General features: G+C 41.8%; 1 protein-coding gene across 3 annotated transcripts in view; it reads left to right on the forward strand.

The window, feature by feature from the left end:
* The window catches only part of Rasa3 (RAS p21 protein activator 3), a 148455-nt gene that overhangs the window by 39831 nt on the left and 86495 nt on the right, over positions 1-22129 (forward strand). For 2 of the 3 annotated variants that reach the window (XM_004663428.2, XM_045145794.1), the window contains exon 2: positions 8364-8481. The exons of the other annotated variant lie outside the window; for it this stretch is intronic. In XM_004663428.2, the coding sequence (XP_004663485.1) occupies positions 8364-8481 (118 nt within the window). The remainder of the gene's footprint in view (positions 1-8363; positions 8482-22129) is intronic. 3 annotated transcript variants of the gene reach the window in all.

The following is a 22129-nucleotide window of genomic DNA, read 5'->3' on the forward strand; positions in this document are numbered from 1 at the left end:
AAAAAGGTGTCCACTTTCTCCACTGTTCAATATAGTCCTTGAAGTCTTAGCTAAAAGGTATAAAGAACTCAAAAGTCTAACAGAAAACCACTCTAGTCAATAATAAATGGGCTAATGAAATGAACAGACAGTTCTCAAAGCATTAAGTACAAATGGCCAATAAATATGAAAACATTCTCAACATCATAAGCCATTAGGGAAATGCAAATTAAAACCACACTGAAATTTCATCTCACCATATTTAGAATGACTATCATTCAGAAAATAAACAACAGAGCTGAGTGTAATGGCATATGCTTTTACTCCCAGCACTTGGGAGGATTCTTGTGAGATCAAAGTCAGCCTGAGACTACATAGAATTCCATAACAGCCTAGAATGAGACCCTACCTTGAAAAACTAAAAGAAAAGAAAAGAGAACAAATGTTGACAGGGATGTGGGAAAGGGGAACCTTGATATACTGCTGGTTAGAATGCAAATTGGTTTAGTCACTATATTGTAATTAGTACAATTTTTCTAAAAATAATTAGAACTACCATAGGACCATATTTTACAGATTGTGGGCATAAACCCAAGGGACTCTGAAGGTGACATACCGTAGAGCTAAATGTACATCCATATTTATTGTAGTGTTATTCACAGTAGGCAAGTTATGAATTAGCCTAGATGTCTATAAACAGATGGATAGATAAAGAAAATGTAGCATGTGTGCACAATGGATTTTTATTCAGACATAAAGAATAAAATTATGTTGTTTTCTATACAATGAATACAATTGAAGATATCATATTAAGTGAAATAAGCCAGACACAAAACACAGATCACATTCTCTTTTATTTGTAGGTCCTAGGGTTTTTTTTTTTTGTATGGAGGGATATGCATGTCACAGCACACATGTGGAGGTCAGAAGACAACTTCAAAGTATCTGTACCCCACCTTATTTGAGATGGGGGTCTCCTGATACTGCAAACAAACTGACAGACCGCAAATGAACCTCAGACTATCTGGCCCATAGGCTTCAGATTCTCCTTGATCCATCTCTCTTTGCTGCATTGAGATCACAGATGCATGTGCCACTTTGCATCTGGCTTTACATGGATTCTGGGGAATTGAACCTGGGCTTGCAGGCTTTGCAAGCAACTTTAATAAACACTGAATCATCTTCCCCAGCAATTTTTCTTTCTTGTGACCATTATTTGGAGGCAAGGTCTCACTCTAGTCCAGGCTGATCTGGAATTCACTCTTTAGCCAAGGGAAGCCTTTAATTCACGGTATCTTCCTAAATCAGCCTCCCAAGTGCTGGGATTAAAGATGTTAACATCCCACTGTCTTAGAATTCTTTATTAATACATATGAACATGAAAGCAGAAAGGAGACTAGGTATAAGAAAGGAGAGGGAGGAAAAAAGAGAAGGAGCAAGATTGTAGTGAATATAATCAAAATACATTATCTGTTTGAAAGATACTGTTGTAGTCAGCTCAACATTGCTGGGGTAAACATTCAACCAGACACAGTTCATAGAAGGAAAGTATTTATCAAAGCTTACCAATCCAAGGGACGCTCCATCAATGCCAGAAGAAGCTGCTTACTTCCATCCATACAGGCAGAGAGAAACAATGCAGCAAGCAAATAGCGAGCAGCAAGCACAAACTGCCAGAGCTCAACCTGCTCTCCACACCTTTGGGCTAGAATCAGATTTGCCCCCAGTGACATGGCCCTCTTTAGCAGGAATCTGCCTGCTATGGGCTAAAGTTACAAATTCAATTTTATTTTTTTTTTGTCTATTTATTATTTATTTATTTGAGAGCGACAGACACAGAGAGAAAGACAGATAGAGGGAGAGAGAGAGAATGGGCACGCCAGGGCTTCCAGCCACTGCAAACGAACTCCAGACGCATGCGCCCCCTTGTGCATCTGGCTAACGTGGGACCTGGGGAACCAAGCCTCAAACCGGGGTCCTTAGGCTTCACAGACAAGCGCTTAACCACTAAGCCATCTCTCCAGCCCACAAACTCAATTTTTTTTAAAATATTTTATTGGTCATTTTTATTTATTTATTTATTTGAGAGCGACAGACATAGAGAGAAAGACAGAGGAAGAGGGACAATGGGCGCGCCAGGGCTTCCAGCCCCTGCAATCGAACTCCAGACACGTGCGCCCCCTTGTGCATCTGGCTAACGTGGGACCTGGGGAACTGAGCCTCGAACCGGGGTCCTTAGGCTTCACAGGCAAGCGCTTAACCACTAAGCCATCTCTCCAGCCCACAAACTCAATTTTAATAAAACACCTGACTCTATGGGGCTATACATTTATACTATCATATTCCATCTACCACAGATACTGTTTTGAAGCTCAACTCTGTATACAAAGAACATATTTCATTAAAAACAAAAGGAGTATGAAACCTATGAGGTGGAAGGAGACAGATGATGCTCTAATGTGAAGTTAGAAGGTGATTTGGGAGTCTGTAGCCCACATGGCTTTGGCTCTTGGCAGCCAGGCATCTTCCTATCACTTAGCTGAATCCACTTAATGAGGGTTTTACTTAGGGTACCTCACTGTGCTTGGATGTTTGTGGTGCAGATAGAGCCCCTGCCTGTAGGGAACTTTTGTGGGGCTATCCATAGTGTATTCCCATATTTCTGGTCAGAGTGACTTATTGAAGACTCAGTCAAAGTGCCTGCTCTCTAGTATTGTTACAATAACTAGGATTATTTTGACCCTTCTTCAGGTGGGGCTGGGGGGGACTAGACTGTAAACACTGAGAGGCTGTCACAAGCTGCCATGACACACTACATTCCACCTGTGTTGGTTCTGTTTTGAGTTTCTGTGGATAATGAACAGGGGAAATGTTATAGTTACCTTCTCATTGTTGGGACAAAGCACCTAACCAAAAGTTGCTGATGGGATGAACGTTATTTATTTATTTTGGCTTACAGTCTCAAGGGGAAGTTTCCTGATGGCAGGGGAAAGAATGGTATGAGCAGCGGACAGACATCACCTTTGCCACAACAAATGGAAACAGCAGCAAGAAAGTGAGACAAGTTATGGCAAGGAGGAGCTAGCTATAACATCCCTAAGCCCACTCCCAACAACACACCTCCTCTATTAAGGCTCCATCTCCAAAACTTCCACCAAGTGGCGGATCAAGCATTCAAAACACATGAGCTTATTATGGGGGACACCTAATTCAAACCACCACAAACAAAAATCTCAGCTCTGTATTTTCTATCACCACAGACAAAAATCTCAGTTCTGTATTTCCCATCAAAGGCCATCTCCTGCTCCTGCAAGACTTTCAAAATAATTTTTTTCAAGAAACATATACTTATAATTAAGTTATCCACACTTTGCTGTGTACTCACTATAAATACATGCACGCATGCACATGTGCACACATACATACACCTAAAAAACAAAGTGACAACAAAAACATAGTCACACATTCAAAACAAAAATGGAGGGCTGGGGAGATGGTTCAGCATTTAAAGCTCCTTGCTTGCAAAGCCTGATGGCCCAGATTTGATTGCCTAGTACCCATGCAAAGCCAAATGCATAAAATGGTGCATGCATCTGGAGTTTGTCTGCAGTGTCAAGAAGCCCTGGTGCACTCATGCTCTCTCTCACATATATACAAACTCTCTATCCCTGCAAGTAAATAAACTTAAAAAATGGAAACCAGTTATAATCAAAATGGATGCATGTCCTTAATTCAAACTTTAAGAGTGTCAGCCTGACTTAGCGGTTAAGCACTTGCCTGTGAAGCCTAAGGACCCCAGTTTGAGGCTCGATTCTCCAGGACCCACGTTAGCCAGATGCACAAGGGGGTGCACACATCTGGAGTTCGTTTCCAGTGGCTGGAAGCCCTGGTGTGCCCATTCTTTCTCTCTCTGTCTCTCTCTATCTCACTCTTTCTCTGTCACTTTAAAATAAATAAATAATTTTTAAAAGTCCCCATAGTTAAAAAAAAAAAAAGTGTCAGCCTGAAACTTGGCCTAATCAAGCTGATTTCCAGGCTCAGAATTTGAAAATTCTGCATGAGCTGTTGATCTCCATCCCAAGCTAGTGTGGAAAGGAAGAACCTCTCCTAATGTGGCTGGAGCTTCAGTGCCTCTGAGACCATCAGGGTGGCTTCATTCTGGAGCTCAGTGGTCTCAAGCAGCATCTTCTCCTTCTCGGGGTGGACCTTTAAACCTCGTTCTCTCCTTCAGTGCCCATGAATTCATCACAGATCCCTTGGGCTATGCATGTGGATACAAGGCTACCATGTCTTAGGAAGCGGGCAGAAGTCAGTCTTTTGACACTTTTTTCAAGGTAGGGTTTCACTCTGGTCCAGGCTGACCTAGAATTCACTATGTAGTCTCAGGGTGGCCTCAAACTCACAGCGATCCTCGTATCTCTGCCTCCCAAGTGCTGGGATTAAAGATGTGCACAATTACACCCAGCTTCTTTTGACATTTTGAAACTGGGGTCAACTTTGACTGACCAGGTTGGCCATGTCTTCTTGACCCTACATGTGTAGAGATGGACATTTTGGGGGAGCATGATAAGGGTTATTTCTAGGGTGACTTTGGTACAAAAAAATATTCTTTTGAGTTTTCCCTGCATCAGCACTGTTCATTGGTATTTACTTACTGAATTCCAAAGAACTGCAGGGCCAGCTATGCTTAATGGCATAGTCCTGTATCCCCTGCCCCAAGGAGGCTGTGACATGAGGATAACCAGTTCAATATTAGGCTGGGCAACTTAGCAAGACCCTGTCTTTAAAAAGAGAGATGACAACTGATGAGTGGATAATGAAGATGTGGCACATTTATACAATGGAGTTCTACTCAGCGGTAAAGAAAAATGAAGTTATGAAATTTGCAGAAAAATGGATGGATCTAGAAAGGATTATACTAAGTGAGGTAACCCAGGCCCAGAAAGCCAAGCGCCACATGTTCTCTCTCATATGTGGATCCTAGCTACAGATGATTGAGCTTCTGTGTGAGAATGAAAATACTTAGTAGCAGAGGCCAGTAAGTTAAAAAGGAGACATAAAGGGAAGAGAAAGGAAGGGAGGAGGATATTTAACAGGTTGATATTGTATATATGTAATTACAATGATTGTAATGGGGAAGTAATATGATGGAGAATGGAATTTCAAATGGGAAAATGTGGGGGTGGGGAGGGAGGGCATTACAATGGGATATATTATTTTATAATCATGGAAAATGTTAATAAGAATTAAAAAATAAAAAAAATAAAAAAATAAAAATAAAGAAAGAGAGATGAGCCAGGTGTGGTGGTGCATGCCTTTAATCCCAGCACTAGGGAGGCAGAGGTAGGAGGATTGCTGTGAGTTTGAGGCCACCCTGAGACTATATAGTAAATTCCAATTCAGCCTGAGCTAGAGTGAGACCCTACCTCAAAAAGACAGAGAGGGGGGGGGGTTGGGGGAGAGGGAGGGAGATATGAAGCCAGATGTGGTGACACATGCCTTTAATCCCAGCACTCAGGAGGCAGAGTTAGGAGAATTGCTTTGAGTCCGAGGCCAACCTGAGACTACATAGTGAAGTCCAGGTCAGCCTGGGCTAGAGCAGAATCCTAGCTTGACCCCTCCCCCAGAAAAAAAAAAAAGAGAGAGAATGATGGTGGCTAGAGAGATGGTTTAGCAGTTAAGGCACTTGCCTGTGAAGCAAAAGAACCCAGGTTCAATTCCCCAGGACCTATGTAAGCCAGATGCACAAGGGGGCACATACATCTGGAGTTTGTTTGCAGTGGCTGGAGGCCCTTGCATGCCCATTCTCTCTCTATCTGCCTCTTCCTCTCTCTCTCTCTCTCTCTCTCTTTCTCTCTCTCTCAAACAAATACAATAAAAAAGTTTTAAAAAGAGAGATGGAGATGTAGTACAGTGCTATAGCACTTACCTTCCATGAGCAAGGCCTTAAGTTCAATGCCTAGTAGCACAGACATACACACATACACACACACACACACACACACACACACACACACACACACCCCTCCCTCCAGAGCCTTCTAAGTGGTCACATTCAAAAGAGTCCTGTCCTGCTGCCATGGCAAGGAGATTGAGGCCTGATGCATGCCATGTGCCACCCAAGGCAGGAAGCAGCTGCATGCAAGTGAGACATGTAAGCAGCTCTGAGAGGTAGCACTGGTACTGGTATTGGCACATGTCTGCAAAGCACTTTAGTAAATCACAACGGAAAATGTGATATAAAAGAGCATCACCATTATTAAGAAAGCCTTCTGCTAACCTGCTCCTTCACTCAGTGTCTCCAGTTAAAAACTTTCATTATAAACCAGAACTCAAGAAAGTTGAGTTGACCTGCCCTGTAGAGTTTCTGATCAGCTTCTTTGCAGTTAGCCATTTTTTTTTCACAAGCTGAGATTATGTGCCTGCTGTCCATATTGAAGACCACAGGGCTTCTTGGTACAGTGCTGTCAGCCCAGGGCTGAGCACCCTCTGCTCTGGCCTGGTTGGTTGGTTTGGCTCTTCAATATCCATATAAGGGAGGTAACTCACCCTAAGGGGCATTGGCAAATGTCAGCATGTGCCATGTGCCTCCCTTCTTCCCTCATGCTAATGCATGTGGGTACTTGGCATTTTTCTTCCTTCATTGTGCCCATATGTAGGCACCTATTGCCAGATATCTTTAGAGCCAAAATGGCTGAGACACAACTGAGACCTTTGAGGAGTTTAAGGAATGTATGTGGCATTACTTCCCCTAAGTATACCTAAGTAGATGTCAATGTCCGTGTTGTAAGCCACTACTAGTGCCCACGTCTAGTCCACCTATGGGCTGGGCAGCTGGTCTAGAAGTAAGATATCCTTAGACCTATCTAGGGACAAACAGCTATGGTGTGCCAAGCATGTTCTGTAGGGTCACCTGCACTGGATGCCTTGGTGTCTCCTACTATCTTCAGATACTCTAGAGGCACTGTGGAGCTCTAGGAGGAAGATAAACCTATGGGAAGACAGACATGGACCCATCACAGGGCTCCTTCTGTAAGTTTTTCATAAATGCCAAACCACACTGTATTTTCAACAGCTGGAGTTTACAGCTTAATTTTGACAAAGAGTGTCCTCTTGATCACTGCTTTTAAAATAAATTTTAAATTTATTTATTTATTATTTGAGAGACAGAGGGAAATAGGGAAACAGAGAAAATAGGCACTCCAGGGCCTCTAGCTACTGCCAGTGAATTCCAGATGCATGAGCCACCTAGTGCGTCTGTCTTATATGGGTCCTGGGGAATCAAATCTGGGCCCTTTAGCTTTGCAGGCAAGCACCTTAACTGCTAAGTCATCTCTTCAGCATGATTATTGCTTTTTAATCTAATAGTAAAATTCAATTCAAAATAAAAAGGCACTGGGTGGATAAAAATATGTTCTGTATGAATATCCAATATTTCCAGCCTAGGATGGAAATTTTGACGCATGTTCTTTGTTACAATTTCATCAATAAAACAAAATACCTGTGATAATTAGCTTATAAAGAGAAAAATTTTTCTTGGGTCACAGTTTTGGAGGCAATCTAAAATTAAATAGATACATATCTTTGGGCCTCCAGCGGGGCTGGTAATAGCAATGATAGGAGTGTGTTGTATCACAAATTGTTTATCAGACCAAGGTTCCACAGACCCCCTTCAAGGGCACAACCTCAGGAACCTAAAGCCTCCTAGTAGTCTCCACCTCCCAAAGGCTCTATCACCTTCATATAGTGCCACTCTGGGGGGCCAAGCCTTTGCCACAGGGGCCTCTGGGGGCATTCAGAATCCAAACTGTAGCATACTACAACACAGATGTGTTCCCTGAGTGAAATAAGAGAAGACAGACACATAAGGTTTTATTCTGGCAGCATCCAGAATCATAAAAGTCAGAGACAGAAAGCAGAGTGGTGGAGGCATGAGGTAGGCATGGGGAGACCCTGATGAATGGATTAGAGATCTAGGGTCAGGTGGTAGCTGAGGATGGATAAGAGTATTGGTGTCCAACAGTGTGACCATGCTTACTCCAACAGCACTTATAGGTGCATGTTCTATTTATGTGTATTTTATCATGATTAGAAATTTTATAAACTGAGGGACAAATGTGGGTTAGCAGTCTGTAATTCCAAACTTGGAGATAACTGCCTTCTTCAGTTTGCTCTAGAGGTTGATATGCATATGAGAAACATCATTCTTTTCAGTATTTTGACTTGTAGCAAGAAAACCAGGTGTGTAAATGAGCATACAAAGGTGAAGCAAGTTGCCTCCTTTTGAAGTAACCACCACTATATGTGACTGGTGAGGGTACTGATCTTTTTTTTTTTTTTTTTTTTTTTTTGCTAAGTTGGTGTGTGTCACATTCTATCTTTAGGTGAAGCCAAGAATCTTCCCTCCTACCCTGGGCCAAACAAGATGAGGGACTGCTACTGCACCGTAAATCTGGATCAGGAGGAGGTTTTCCGGACCAAAATTGTGGAGAAGTCACTCTGGTAATGTCCACTGCTGCTATTCTTGATTCTGACTCAGGGTCTACCTGTTTGCCAGGCTACATGCATACTGCTGATTTTATGTCCTCGGTGAGGAGGTACCTACAAGGCTGTGATACAGGTGGTAGTGCTCAGTGAGTTGTCACTCAGTGATGACTCCTGATGTCTAGGTCACTTGTTTGGGCAAGACACTTAGAGCTAATTCTTTTTTCCCACTTCCTGGATATGAGAAACATTACTTAGAATGTTCACAATCCCCCATGGATGTGAGAAGTACTTCTTACAGAGTACTCAGTAAAAGTTCAAGTGGAGTGTATTAGTTACCTTCTTGTTGCTAAGACAATATAACTAAAACAATAAGTTTAGAGGCCAAAGGGTTTATTTTAGCTTACAGTTCCAGGTTGCAGTCCGTTATGGCAGGGAAGGTATGATAGCATGAGGTTGAGGCATTGGTTACATTCAGTCTACTGTGAGGAAGCAGAGCAAAGCAATGAATGCTGCTGCTCAGCTGGCTCTCTCCTTTCTATACAGTTCTTGATTTTAACCCATAGAATGGTACTGCCCACAGTTAAGGTGGGTCTTTTCACCTCAATTAACTTAACCAATCTCAGCCAAGGCTAACCCCTCATAGGTGATTCTAGGTCCTGGTAAATTGACTTGCAATGTAAACCATCACATGAGGATTTTAAGAGAAAATATTTTTAAGGCTTCCTTTTATTTCTTTCTTTCTTTTTTGGTTTTTTTGAGGTAGGGTTTTGCTCTAGCTCAGGCTGACCTAGAATTCACTATGTAGTGTCAGGGTGGCCTCAAACTCAAGGCAATCCTCCTACCTCTGCCTCTTGAGTGCTTGGATTAAAGCTGTGTGCCACCATGCCCGATGTTAAATAATATATTTTATGTATGAGAGGGAGAGAGAGAAAATGGACATGATGCTTCTGCAAATGAACTCAAATGCATATGCCACTTTATGCATCTGGCTATACATGGGTACTGGGGAATCAAACCTGGGTCATCGGGATTTATAAGCAAGTGCCTTTAACCACTAAACCATCTCTTTAGCCTTAAGGCTTTTTTTTTTTTTTTTTTTTTTTTTTGAGAGTGACAGACAAAGAGAGAAAGAGGCACACACACACACACAGAGAATGGGCATACCAGGGTCTCCAGCCATTGCAAATGAACTCCAGATGCATGCACCCCCTTGTGCATTTGGCTAATGTGGGTTCTGGGGAATCGAGCATCAAACCAGGGTCCTTAGGCTTCACAGGCAAGCGCTTAACCACTAAGCCATCTCTCTAGCCTGGGCTTTCTTTTTTTTTTAAATAACTTTTTAATTTTTTAAAACATTTTATTTATTTATTTGCAAGAGGAAGGGAGGGAGAGTATGGGTGTGCCAGGGGCAGCTACTGCAAACGAACTCCAGACACATGTGCCCCCTGGTCCATCTGGCTTACATGGGTCATGGAGAATTGAACCAGGATCCATTGGCTTTGCAGGCAAATGCCTTAACCACTAAGCCATCTCTCCAGCCCCAAGCAGCTCTTCTTCCAGGACTAAACATACAGATGGAGCCTTGGTTGTGGGTCTCTAAGTGTTAGTCCACAATGTTCTTAGCTACACTCCTGTGGACTCCACTGCTGAGGACAGTGGCCCATATGGATAGCGCATATCCATAGCATGACTTAGGTCCAGGATCTGGTCCCCTTCCTTTCTCTCACCAAAAACATGAAAACAAAATGTGTTGGCCACTTAGCATGCCTTTACTATTCTAAGCACCTGGAGTTCATTTAATCTATGCCATCTCTTTTTTCCTTAATGATTTTTTAAATTCTTTAAAGAGGCATATGTTCATGGCATATAACTGTAACTGAGTAGAGAGACCTAGAAAGCATTTTTTGGCACAATTTGAGGAAGGGAGGGTCAGTCAAGGAGAATTGAGCTACAACAGATTCTAAAACTGGTGAGTTGGTCATTCAGGATTATCCCTTCAGTGTTGGAATTGTATGGAGGGCTGACATCACAGGTATCCACTCTGGTGTCTTCTTAGAGCCCAGACTTTGCCGTTCAAAGCTCCTGGGCTGGAAGTGAGAGCCGATGGAGATAGGAAGTCACAACATCCCAGAGGCCACAGCAGTAATCTGGGAGTAGGAAGAGAGTGATTAGGAAGGAGGTTGCCAAACTGTGAACATGCCATTGAAACTGATAGAGCCAGGTTACAGCTATCATCTAGGCAGGAAAACCAGCCTCCCACGTGGATCTGAAAGACTTCTGAGCCTGGGACTCTGCCTTCAGGTCTGGAATTATGGGTTGTGTGGTTTCAGTACAACTACTCTGATTTTGAGACATTTTTAGCTGCTGAATTATAGCCTTGCCTATTGCTACTTCCAAGTGGGAACAAACAGTCCTGGTGACTTACTGAGTTTAATTTTTAGAAAACCATTAAGACTGCCTACTCTTTAGTGAGTAGTGTACTGCATTCTCTCTGTCCTAATGGCACCCTGCCAAATTCCCACACTTATAGCTGCTTGTGCTAATTGTTATTTATGCACACTTAGATTCTTTGAAATAACTTGTTGAAAAGACCTGAAGACTGAAATATATTGTCAGGAGTGAAGTCTGCATTGAAGAATGTCTTATGGGGTTGATGAAGAGGATGCTGGGACAATAATTTCTATATCTCTTTCCTATTTATGCCATTAAAGGACTGTGAGTGGAAGCTTTGGAGAACCTCAGGAAGATTTATTTTTTTAAGTTTATTTGACGCAGTTTCACTCTAGCCCAGGCTGACCTGAAACTTACTCTGTAGCCCAGGTTGATCTCGAACTCATGAAATCCTTTTACCTCCCAAATGCTGAATTTAAAGCTGTGTGCCACCACACACAGCTCTGAGGCAGCTTTGTGAGCAAGCAAGAGGGGCACATATGTGGAACCCTGAGGTGGGAAAAGGGCCACTGCCTGCCAGACATCATAGTTTCTGGTTTGAGACCTAGACATGGCTCCTGCAGCAGGATATGGAACTGACAGTGAGCAGTGATGCCAGCCCTTAGGTCAGAAACACTCACAGTAAGCCCCAGATCTGAGGATCTCCTAAAGTGCAGATATAAGAAGACAAGTGCACAAGGCAATCACATCCCTCCTCATATACTCCTGACCTCTCACAGGTCACTGTGTTTCTACAGACTGCCTTAGTAAGCCCTTTTGTTAATGTATTCACTGGATCAGGGTATCAATGGTAGTGGGGCACACACCAAAGACACAGCTCCACATTGTTACCTGCAGTAGCCTGAGAAGTTCTTTTCAGAGTTCTCTTCAAATAAAGCCAGGATTTCTCTTTTTTACAGTTTTGTTGTTTATTATAAAGAATTTTTTGCTGTTTAAAGAAAATCAACTTAAAATTTTGTGGCAAAAATTGTAAAAATTCTTTTTTGGGAGGGTTGAGGCAGGGTCTTGCTCTAGCCCAGACTTACATGGAATTCACTGTGTAATCTCAGGCTGGCCTCAAACTCACAGCAATCCTCCTACCTTGGCCTCCTGAGTGCTAGGACTAAAGGTATGCATCACCATGCCTGGCCATACAAATTAATTCTATGTCATACTGTCTTTTTCCTTGAGGGTGTCAAATCTCTTCCTTTAAAGATAGTATACATAGGGGCTGGAAAGATGGCTCAGTGGTTAAGCACTTGCCTGTGAAGCCTAAGGACCCTGGTTCAAGGCTCGACTCCCCAGGACCCACATTAGCCAGATGCACAAGGGGGCACACACATCTGGAGTTTGTTTTCAGTGGCTGGAGGCCCTGGCATGCCCATGCTCTATCTCTATCTACCTCTTTCTCTGTCTGTCTGTCACTCTCAAATAGATAAATAAATATAGTATACATGTATTTATGTATATGTATGTAAATACCTGCATATACTTATATTGTTGGGTGTTACTTCTGTGGGTTCTTTTCTCTTGTATTTTTTATTAATTAGAAACTTTGTTTTATGGACAAATCATGTGTTGGTACCATCCCACTCCTCCCTAATTCCATTTCACTGAGGACCCTCCTCAGTGGGGTTATTGGAATTCACCCATGGGGCTATGGGCTATGAGTTGTGAGAGCAGCTGTCAGTCATTGGTGGGGGGGGGGCACAATGCCTCTGGATGCTCCTTCAAACCCTGTGGCTCTTACAATCTTTCTTCCCCCTCTTCATAATGTTCCCTGAGTCTTGGCAGATGTGTTATAAGTCTACATTAATGTTCAGCTCTCAACAATTTCTGGATTTCTGCTTTGATACACTTTGAGTATCCTCAGTGTCTGTTGCCATATACCTGACCCAGATTGCCAGGATTCCAGTGAGAGCATCACTTATGCTTAACTTGAACATTCCTCTGTAGCTTCACCAGGATCCTGGCTGATATGTAAGAGGTGGTTCATCTTATGATAAAATACTAGCAATCTTTTCGTGTCATGTTGATAGATTTTGGTTCTCCCCAGTTTTCATTGCCTTCTGTAAAAGAGAAAACAGATTTTCCCGTGGAGAAAGAAAGCATCATGGGTTAAAGGGGATAGGCATAGTTAATTAAAAGAGATTTTAATGGGTGTAGCCTCTATTTTGGCCAAAGACTAGTGGGAGCCTATCACTGGAGTCTATGACACTAGTCTCCATAGGATTCTGACTTGGTTCCCAGTACCAGTTAAGAGTTTCTTCCATTTGGTTGAACCTGGAACAGATCATTCTCAGTGAACTTAGCCAATCACAGAAAAAAAAAAATCGCCACATAGTCTCACTCATCTATAGCACCTAACCTGAATTGACCCAAGATACCTTATATACCCAGCAAGCATCTCATAGACTAGATGCTAGGATGGATGGGGAGGGAGAGGAGGGCATCGAAGGGGTAGGAAACACTAATCTAGACCCAAACTGCAATGGTACCATAATATTCTACTTCCTAAAAGGCAGACCAAATGGATGAACCTTCACCAGGCCCTTACAGGAAACACCTGAACCACATGACACTGGAGAGGGTAGGATCAAGTCTAACCTAAATCTTCTACATCTTCCCTCCCTCCCTCTCTCTCTCTTTCTCTCTCCTCTCTAAATCTTGTATATTAGTTATCTTTTTCCTCATTTTCTTAGTGGGGACTGACCTGTAACTCCCAGTACCAGCATGGGACTATCATTCACAATGAGCTTTTGATCAGAGAGACCTACAAGGTTTCCTAAAAGAAAGACAGATTTCTGTCAGAGTACTTGATGACCCACCAAAGGTTAGTGGTAAGACCCTACTGCCGAAGATACCATATGCAGCTGACACATAAAATGGAATGGCATGGCTGGAAACTAGAAGAGAGTGAGTCCCCAGACAGTCAGTGTGTCTACTGCCAGAAGGTGCTACATGGGCAACTGGGGGAAAATGACCAATATCTGTCCAAGCAACTCATGGTCTAACCTACTTAGCAACAAATAACCTGTTGTGATGCCCACACAAGTGTAGTAGTGGCACACAGCCATGGTGGGGAACCAACTGTTCTTCATTTGGCTAACTGATCCCCTCAGTGGTACTGGACCCATAGCTGGAGCTGGGAAACAAGTTAAAACCATATCCAAACATAAGCCCACTCTCCAATATCAAGCTACCAGACTTCTGGTTAAGATGGTGGCGTAGGTACCGCACCAAAGCAGCCTAGGGAGGAAAAAAGACCAAAAAAAATCAGCAAAATACACACTTTTACTAAAAAGTGAGGTGTATAGGAAATTGAAGCAGCAGTGGAGAAGTAGAAGAGATCCAGAGCATCCAGAGCCCACACACGCCAGCAAAAGTGGCCCCGGCAGCTCTGCTAACCGTGGCGGTGGTGCACCAGAAAGCCGCCAGACTTGGCTCCAGCCACAGGAAAAGCCAGGTGCAGGGATTTTCCACTCACACCGGCACTCTCTGCAACTCAGGAAACATGAAGGGAGAGCAGCAGTGAGCAACGGAGGAACAGACCACTAGGTAGAAGAACATGTGGAACAGCAGGAGAACCAGAGCAACTGCGGCTCCCTCCTCTCCCACAACGCCTGAGCCCAGATCCAGCAAATAGAGCAGCAGTCCTGGGACCCAGCCACGCCAACTTGGACCAACAGCAGGACCCAAGCAGGAGCAGAGTTCGGCAGCAACATCAGCGGATCCAGCACCGGTACCAGAGACCCCAACAGCAGCAGACCCAGTAGCGGCAGGAGCGGCAGACCCAGCAGCAGCAGCTTCAGAGGCAGCAGCAGCAGATCCAGCAGCAGCAGCTTCAGCAGCAGCGGTGGCTCCAGCAGTGGCAGCTACAGCAGCAGCAGCAGAGGCAGCAGCAGCAGCAGTGGGCCGAGCAGCAGCAAATTCAGCAGCAGCGGTGACAAAGACAAACCCAGCAGAAGCAGCTTTAGCAGCAGCAGCAGTTCCAGGAGCAGGTATGCTGATCTGCAGGGCCACAGTGGCCAGGCTCGGTTTGCCCTGCAGGAAAAGCCAGTGCCCAGCTCCAGAAATCAGAACAGCAGCCCAACAACCCAGCCAGCAACTTGACTGAGACCAAACTCATCCAAGGTAACTGGGATTGCACCAGGGAAGGGTTTCACATGGTCACAAGCTGACTTGGATCCCTCAACAGACCAGAAATCTTAACCTCTTTGTTGACAGAGGATCTGGTTGTTATAATAACTACTCTGGCATACATAGTTGGGGCTGTTTTTGATTGAATGTGTACAGTGCTTAGTTAACTTTTAGAATCTACCGGTATTTTATTCCACTCAGCCTACTTGAATACTCCCATAGCAGGGAAACTCAACCCCTAGGAGCACCTTTGTAGATACTCTCAGAGTCTTAAGAGCCACATCTAACACCTTAAGCTCCTACCCTGAAAATATATAACATCAAATCAACTGATACAGCTAAGAATACCCAGCTAGCTATAAAATCCAAGCATTAACTTAATCCAAGATGCAAAAATATATACATTATAACACAAGAAACACTAAAAAGCAAGATGATATAAATCCACCTAAAAGTATTAATGCATCAGAAATGACCTCCAGTGAGAACGAGTTAGAGGAAATGCCTGAGAAAGATTTCAAAAGAATGATTGTAAATATGTTCAAAGAAGTCAGAGAACAAATCAAAGGAGTCAAAGAGGAACTCAAAGAGGAAATCAAAGGAATCAAAGGAGACGCAGGACACCAATTTCATGAAATAAAGAAGGCAATAAAAGACATAAATAAGGAAATAGAAATAATAAAGAAAAACCAGTCAGAATTACTAGCAATGAAGAACACAGTTAATGAAATAAAAAACTCTGTAGAAAATCTCACCAGTAGAATGGATGAAGGAGAGGACAGAATATCTAAGCTAGAAGACCAGGTGGCAGAACTAATACAGTCCAACAAAGAGAAAGACAAACTTATAGAAAAGTATGAGTGGGAATTTCAAGATATTCGAGACACTATGAAAAGATCAAATATAAGAATTCAGGGCATAGTAGAAGGAGAAGAATTCCACTCCAAAGGCATAGTAGGCGTCTTCAACAAAATCATAGAAGAAAATTTCCCCCAAATTGGGAAAGAGGTGCCAATGCAGATACAGGAAGCCTTTAGGACCCCAGCCAGACAAAACCCAGAAAGAACCTCTCCTCGCCATATTATAATCAAACTTCCAAACACACACACCAAAGGAAAAATATTGAAAGCAGTTAGAGGGAAAAATCAAGTTACCTACAAAAGCAAGCCCATCAGTATTACAGCAGATTATTCAACACAAACTTTTAAAGCCAGAAGGCCTTGGAGTGATATATTCCAAGTTCTGAACGATAACAACTGTCAACCAAGGTTACTTTATCCTGAAAAGTTATCCATTCAAATAGACGGAGAAATAAGGACATTCCATGACAAAAGCAGGTTAAAGGAGTATTTGAAGACAAAACCAGCTCTACAGAAAATACTTGATAGAATCCTCCATGCTGAACAAAAGGAAAAGCACACATATAAGGAACCGGGAAAAAACAAGCAATACTCAAATACTAGTTAACACAAGACAGCACAGGTAGAACTGGAACCACAAAAAGAAAAAAAATGGCAAACATAAATACACACCTTTCAATAATATCTTTTAATATCAACAGCCTCAATCCCCAATGAAAAGACATAGGTTTGCAGACTGGGTTAAAAAGCAGGATCCTACAATTTGTTGTCTCTAAGAAACTCACCTTTCTACAAAGGATAGACATTATTTTAGGGTGAAAGGTTGGAAGACGGTGTTTCAAGCAAATGGGCCTAAAAAACAAGCAGGGGTTGCTATCCTAATATCGGACAGGGTAGACATTACTCCAACGTTAGTCAAGAAAGATAAGGAAGGTCACTTTATATTGATTAAGGGCACACTCCAACAGGAGGACATTATAATCCTAAACATATATGCACCTAACATGGGGGCTCCCAAATTCGTCAAACAAACACTATTAGAACTAAGGTCACAGATAACACCAAACACAGTGGTGGTGGGTGACTTTAACACGCCACTCTCATCAATTGACAGGTGATCCCGGGAAAAAATAAACAGAGAGGCATCTGGACTAAATGAGGTCATAGAAGGAATGGACTTAACAGATATATACAGGACATTTCATCCAAAGGCTGCAGAATATGCATTCTTTTCAGCAGCACATGGAACATTCTCTAAAATAGACCATATATTAGGACACAAAGCAAATCTTAACAAATTCAGGAAAATTGAAATAATTCCTTGCATTCTATCTGACCACAATGGAATTAAACTATAAATCAGTAGCAAGAAAGGCTATAGAGCATACACAAAATCATGGAAACTAAACAATACACTACTAAATGATGAGTGGGTCAATGAAGAAATCAAGAAGGAAATCAAAAACTTTATAGAGTCAAACGATAATGAGAACAGAACCTATCAAAATCTCTGGGACACAATGAAGGCAGTTCTAAGAGGTAAATTTATAGCCTTAAGTGCCTATATTAAGAAATTAGAAAGGTCACAAGTAAATGACCTAATGTTTCACCTTAAAGCCTTGGAAAAAGAAGAACAAGGCAAACCAAAAATCAGTAGGTGGGAAGAAATAATAAAGATTAGGGCAGAAATTAATGAAATAGAAACAAACAAACAAAAAAACAATCCAAAGAATTAATAAAAACAAAGAGTTGGTTCTTTGAAAAGATAAACAAGATTGATAAACCCTTAGCAAATCTGACCAAAATAAAGAGAGAAAAGACACAAATTAATAAAATCAGAGATGAACAAGGTAACATCACAACAGATTTCAGAGAAATTCAAAAAAATCATAGGGACATACTATAAAAGCATATACTCACAAAGTATGAAAATCTCAAAGAAATGGACGATTTCCTTGATTTATATGACCTACCTAAATTAAATCAAAATGAGATTAATCACTTAAATTGACCTATAACAAACAAGGAGATCCTAACAGTTATCAATAATCTCCCAACTAAAAAAAACCCAGGTCCAGATGGATTCACTGCTGAATTTTACCAGACCTTTAAGGAAGAGCTAACACCATTGCTTCTTAAGCTTTTCCAGGAAATAGAAAAAGAAGAAATTCTACCAAACTCCTTCTATGAAGGCAGCATCACCCTGATACCAAAACCAGGCAAAGATAGAACAAAAAAAGAAAATTACAGACCAATCTCCCTCATGAACATAGATGCGAAAATTCTCAACAAAATATTAGCAAACAGAATACAAGAGTATATAAAAAGATCATTCACCCTGACCAAGTAGGCTTTATCCCAGAGATGCAGGGATGGTTCAATATATGCAAATCTATAAATGTAATACATCATATAAATGGGTTGAAGGACAAAAATCACATGATCATCTCATTGCACGCAGAGAAAGCATTTGACAAAATACAACATCCCTTCATGATAAAAGTCCTACAGAGACTGGGACTAGAAGGAACATATCTAAATATAATAAAAGGTATTTATGACAAGCCTACAGCCAACATATTACTAAATGAAGAAAAACTGGAAGCTTTTCCACTAAAATCAGGAACAAGACAAGGGTGTCCACTGTCCCCACTTTTATTTAATATAGTTTTGGAAGTCTTAGCCATAGCAATAAGGCAAGAGACACATAAAAGGGATACAAATTGGAAAGGAAGAAATCAAGTTATCATTATTTGCAGTTGACATGATTCTATACATAAAGGACCCTAAAAACTCTACTAGCAATCTGTTAGATCTGATCAAAACCTACAGCCAGGTAGCAGGATACAAAATAAATAGACAGAAATCAGTAGCCTTCATATATGCTAACAACAAACACACAGAGGATGAAATCAGAGAATAACTCCCATTCACAATTGCATCAAAAAAAAAAAAATAAAGTACCTTGGAATAAACCTAACCAAGGAAGTAAAGAATCTCTACAATTAGAACTTTAAAATACTCAAGCGAGAAATTGCAGAAGACACTAGAAAGTGGAGAAACATCCCCTGTTCCTGGATTGGAAGAATCAATATCGTGAAAATGGCAATCTTACCAAAAGCAATCTACACATTTAATGCAATCCCTATCAAAATTCCAAAGGCTTTCTTCATGGAAATAGAAAAAACAATCCAAAAATTCATTTGGAATCACAAAAAACCTCGAATATCTAAAATAATACTGAGCAACAAAAAAGAGGCCGGTGGTATCACCATACCTGATTTTAACCTATACTACAGAGCCATAGTAACAAAAACAGTGTGGTGCTGGCACAAAAACAGACATGTAGATCAGTGGAACAGAATAGAGGACCCAGATGTAAGCCCAAGTAGCTATAGCCACCTGATATTCGATAAAAATGCCCAAAATACTCATTGGAGAAAAGACAGCCTCTTCAGCAAATGGTGTTGGGAAAACTGGTTATGTATCTGCAGAAGGTTTAAAATAGATTCTTCTCTTTTGCCATGCACAAGACTTAAGTCCAAATGGATTAAAGACCTTAACATCAGACCTGAAACTCTGAAACTGCTAGAGGAAAAAGTAGGGGAAACTCTTCAACATATTGGTCTTGGCAAGGACTTTCTGAATACAACCCCAATTGCTCAGGCAATAAAACCACAGATTAATCACTGGGACTTCATGAGATTACAAAGATTTTGCACTGCAAAGGACATAGTGAAAAAAGCAAAGAGGCAACCTACAGAATGGGAAAAAAATCTTCACCAGCTATATATCTGATAGAAGATTAATATCTAGGATATACAAAGAACTCAAAAAGTTAAATAACGAATCAAACAAGCCAATCAAAAAATGGGCTATGGAGCTAAATAGAGCATTCTCAAAGGAAGAAATACGAATGGCATATAAGCATCTAAAAAATGTTCTATGTCACTAGACATCAGGGAAATGCAGATTAAAACTACATTGAGATTCCATCTCACTCCTGTCAGATTGGCCACCATCATGAAAACAAATGATCATAAATGTTGGCAGGGATGTGGAAAAAGGGGAACCCTTCTACACTGCTGGTGGGAATGCAATCTGGTCAAGCCATTGCAGAAATCAGGGTGGAGGTTCCTAAAACAGCTAAAGATTGATCTACCATATGACCCAGCTATAGCACTCCTAGGCATATATCCAAAGGACTCATCTCATTTCCTTAGAAGTACGTGCTCAACCATGTTTATTGCTGCTCAATTTATAATAGCTGGGAAATGGAACCAGCCTAGATGTCCCTCAACTGATGAGTGGATAATGAAGATGTGGCACATTTATACAATGGAGTTCTACTCAGCGGTAAAGAAAAATGAAGTTATGAAATTTGCAGAAAGATGGATAGAGCTGGAACAGATTATACTACGTGAGGTAACTCAGGCCCAGAAAGCCAAGTGCCACATGTTCTCTCTCATATGTGTATCCTAGGTACAGATGATTGGGCTTCTGCGTGAGAATGAAAATACTTAGTAGCAGAGGCCAGTAAGTTAAAAAGGAGACATAAAGGGAAGAGAAAGGAAGGGAGGAGGGTACTTAATAGGTTGATATTGTATATATGCAAGTATAATGATTGTGATGGGGAGGTAATATGATGGAGAATGGAATTTCAAAGGAGAAATTGTGGAGGGGGGGAATTACCATCGTATTTTTTTTATAATCATGGAAAATGCTAATAAAAATTTAAAGTTAAAAAAAAAAAGAGGTAGTGGTGCCTCTCTGTAGTTTACCATTTGGCTGTGCCATCTCTCCAAGGACTTGATCGATGTACCAGGCTCACTTGGCATCAGGGGAGGCCTGAAAGTTCCCCCAGACTTATATTAACCCCAAAGGGCTTCTTTGGGGTCAACCACAGCAGCTCAGAAAGCTACGGGGCCTTTCCACATGGCCATCATTATTCCTATACATCTTGCTTCAGCCCATCGTTCAGCTATAACACTTCCAGCTTCTTTGTCCAAAATCCCTATTCTCTTTTTTCCAGCTAGAAGCACACCTGTGTCAGAATGTAGGGATCTTTTGTCTTTGCAGTCAGCAGTTAGCGATATCAGTTTGCTTTTATTCCACAAGCTCTGATACCCACTGCATTACTCTAATCACTCAGGACAGTGTGGGCTTATCATCATAGGGCTCCTGAGGGTCCCTCCTGGTCCACAGGATGCTGTAGGACAGGACTGTGGAGTCCCATACCCACAAAGCACAAGGAAGCCAGGCCTACCCACCTATGATTCTCTTCCTCTATCTTGGGCTCCTCCCTTCTTGTGAAAACTGAGACTCCTCTTGGGGACAAAACCCCTTCCTGTCCCTAGGACATACCCTATGGCATAATTTTGGCACATTTCAGTCACATAGCTGGCTGGTGTCTGACTTAGTGGCTTCTCTCATAAGTCCTTGTCTCTATGGAATTGAGCATCAGGACCAGACCTTCAGAAAGTGAGCTTAGTTTTTTTTTATTATTATTAATTAGTTTTGTACTCAGCAAATACAGTCAATTTGGTACCATTGATAGGTTCATCCATGTCCTACCCCCTCCCTTTGGTCCCTCCTGTTGAGGTATATGGGTCATGCATTCTGTAGTTAGCCCACAGTTATGAGTAGGATAAATGTCTCTGCATATCATGACCCAACATGTGGCTTTGAAATTCTTCATGCCCCCTCTTCTGCAAAATTTCCCTGAGCCATGTTGGGTTCATTTTTGGTCTGCTTCACTGATGATGTGTTGGGAGCCTCTGGGTCTGTGGCTCTCTGATTTAGTAGGAGTTGATTTTTCTCTGTGTTGATCTCCTTCACCCTTGTGCTGGTATCCGGTTCACCAAGGAAACAGCACCCTTGCTTGTTTTGCCAATTGTTCTTAGTTGCAGCCAGGGCCCTTTTGAGGTATGATGGGTTTGCTCTCTCCTTAGGATCTGCATCTATCTGAAAAAAGAAGCAGATTCTCCAATGGAGAGTAAGTTAACACCAGACAAATGGGATAACCCTTACTTTTTTATAGAGAATTTAATACATGTAGGCCCTCTTGTAGCCCACGATTGGTAGTAGCTTGATAATGGAGAGTGGGCTTATGTTTGGATACGGTTCTAACTTGTTTCCCAGATCCAGGTATGGGTTCCATACCACTGAGGGGATTAGTTAGCCAAATCAAGAGTAGTTGATTTTCCACCAAGGCTGTGTGCCACTATTGCACT

The sequence above is a fragment of the Jaculus jaculus genome, chromosome 3 (assembly GCF_020740685.1).
Source record: "Jaculus jaculus isolate mJacJac1 chromosome 3, mJacJac1.mat.Y.cur, whole genome shotgun sequence".
NCBI classification, from domain to species: Eukaryota; Metazoa; Chordata; class Mammalia; order Rodentia; family Dipodidae; genus Jaculus; species Jaculus jaculus.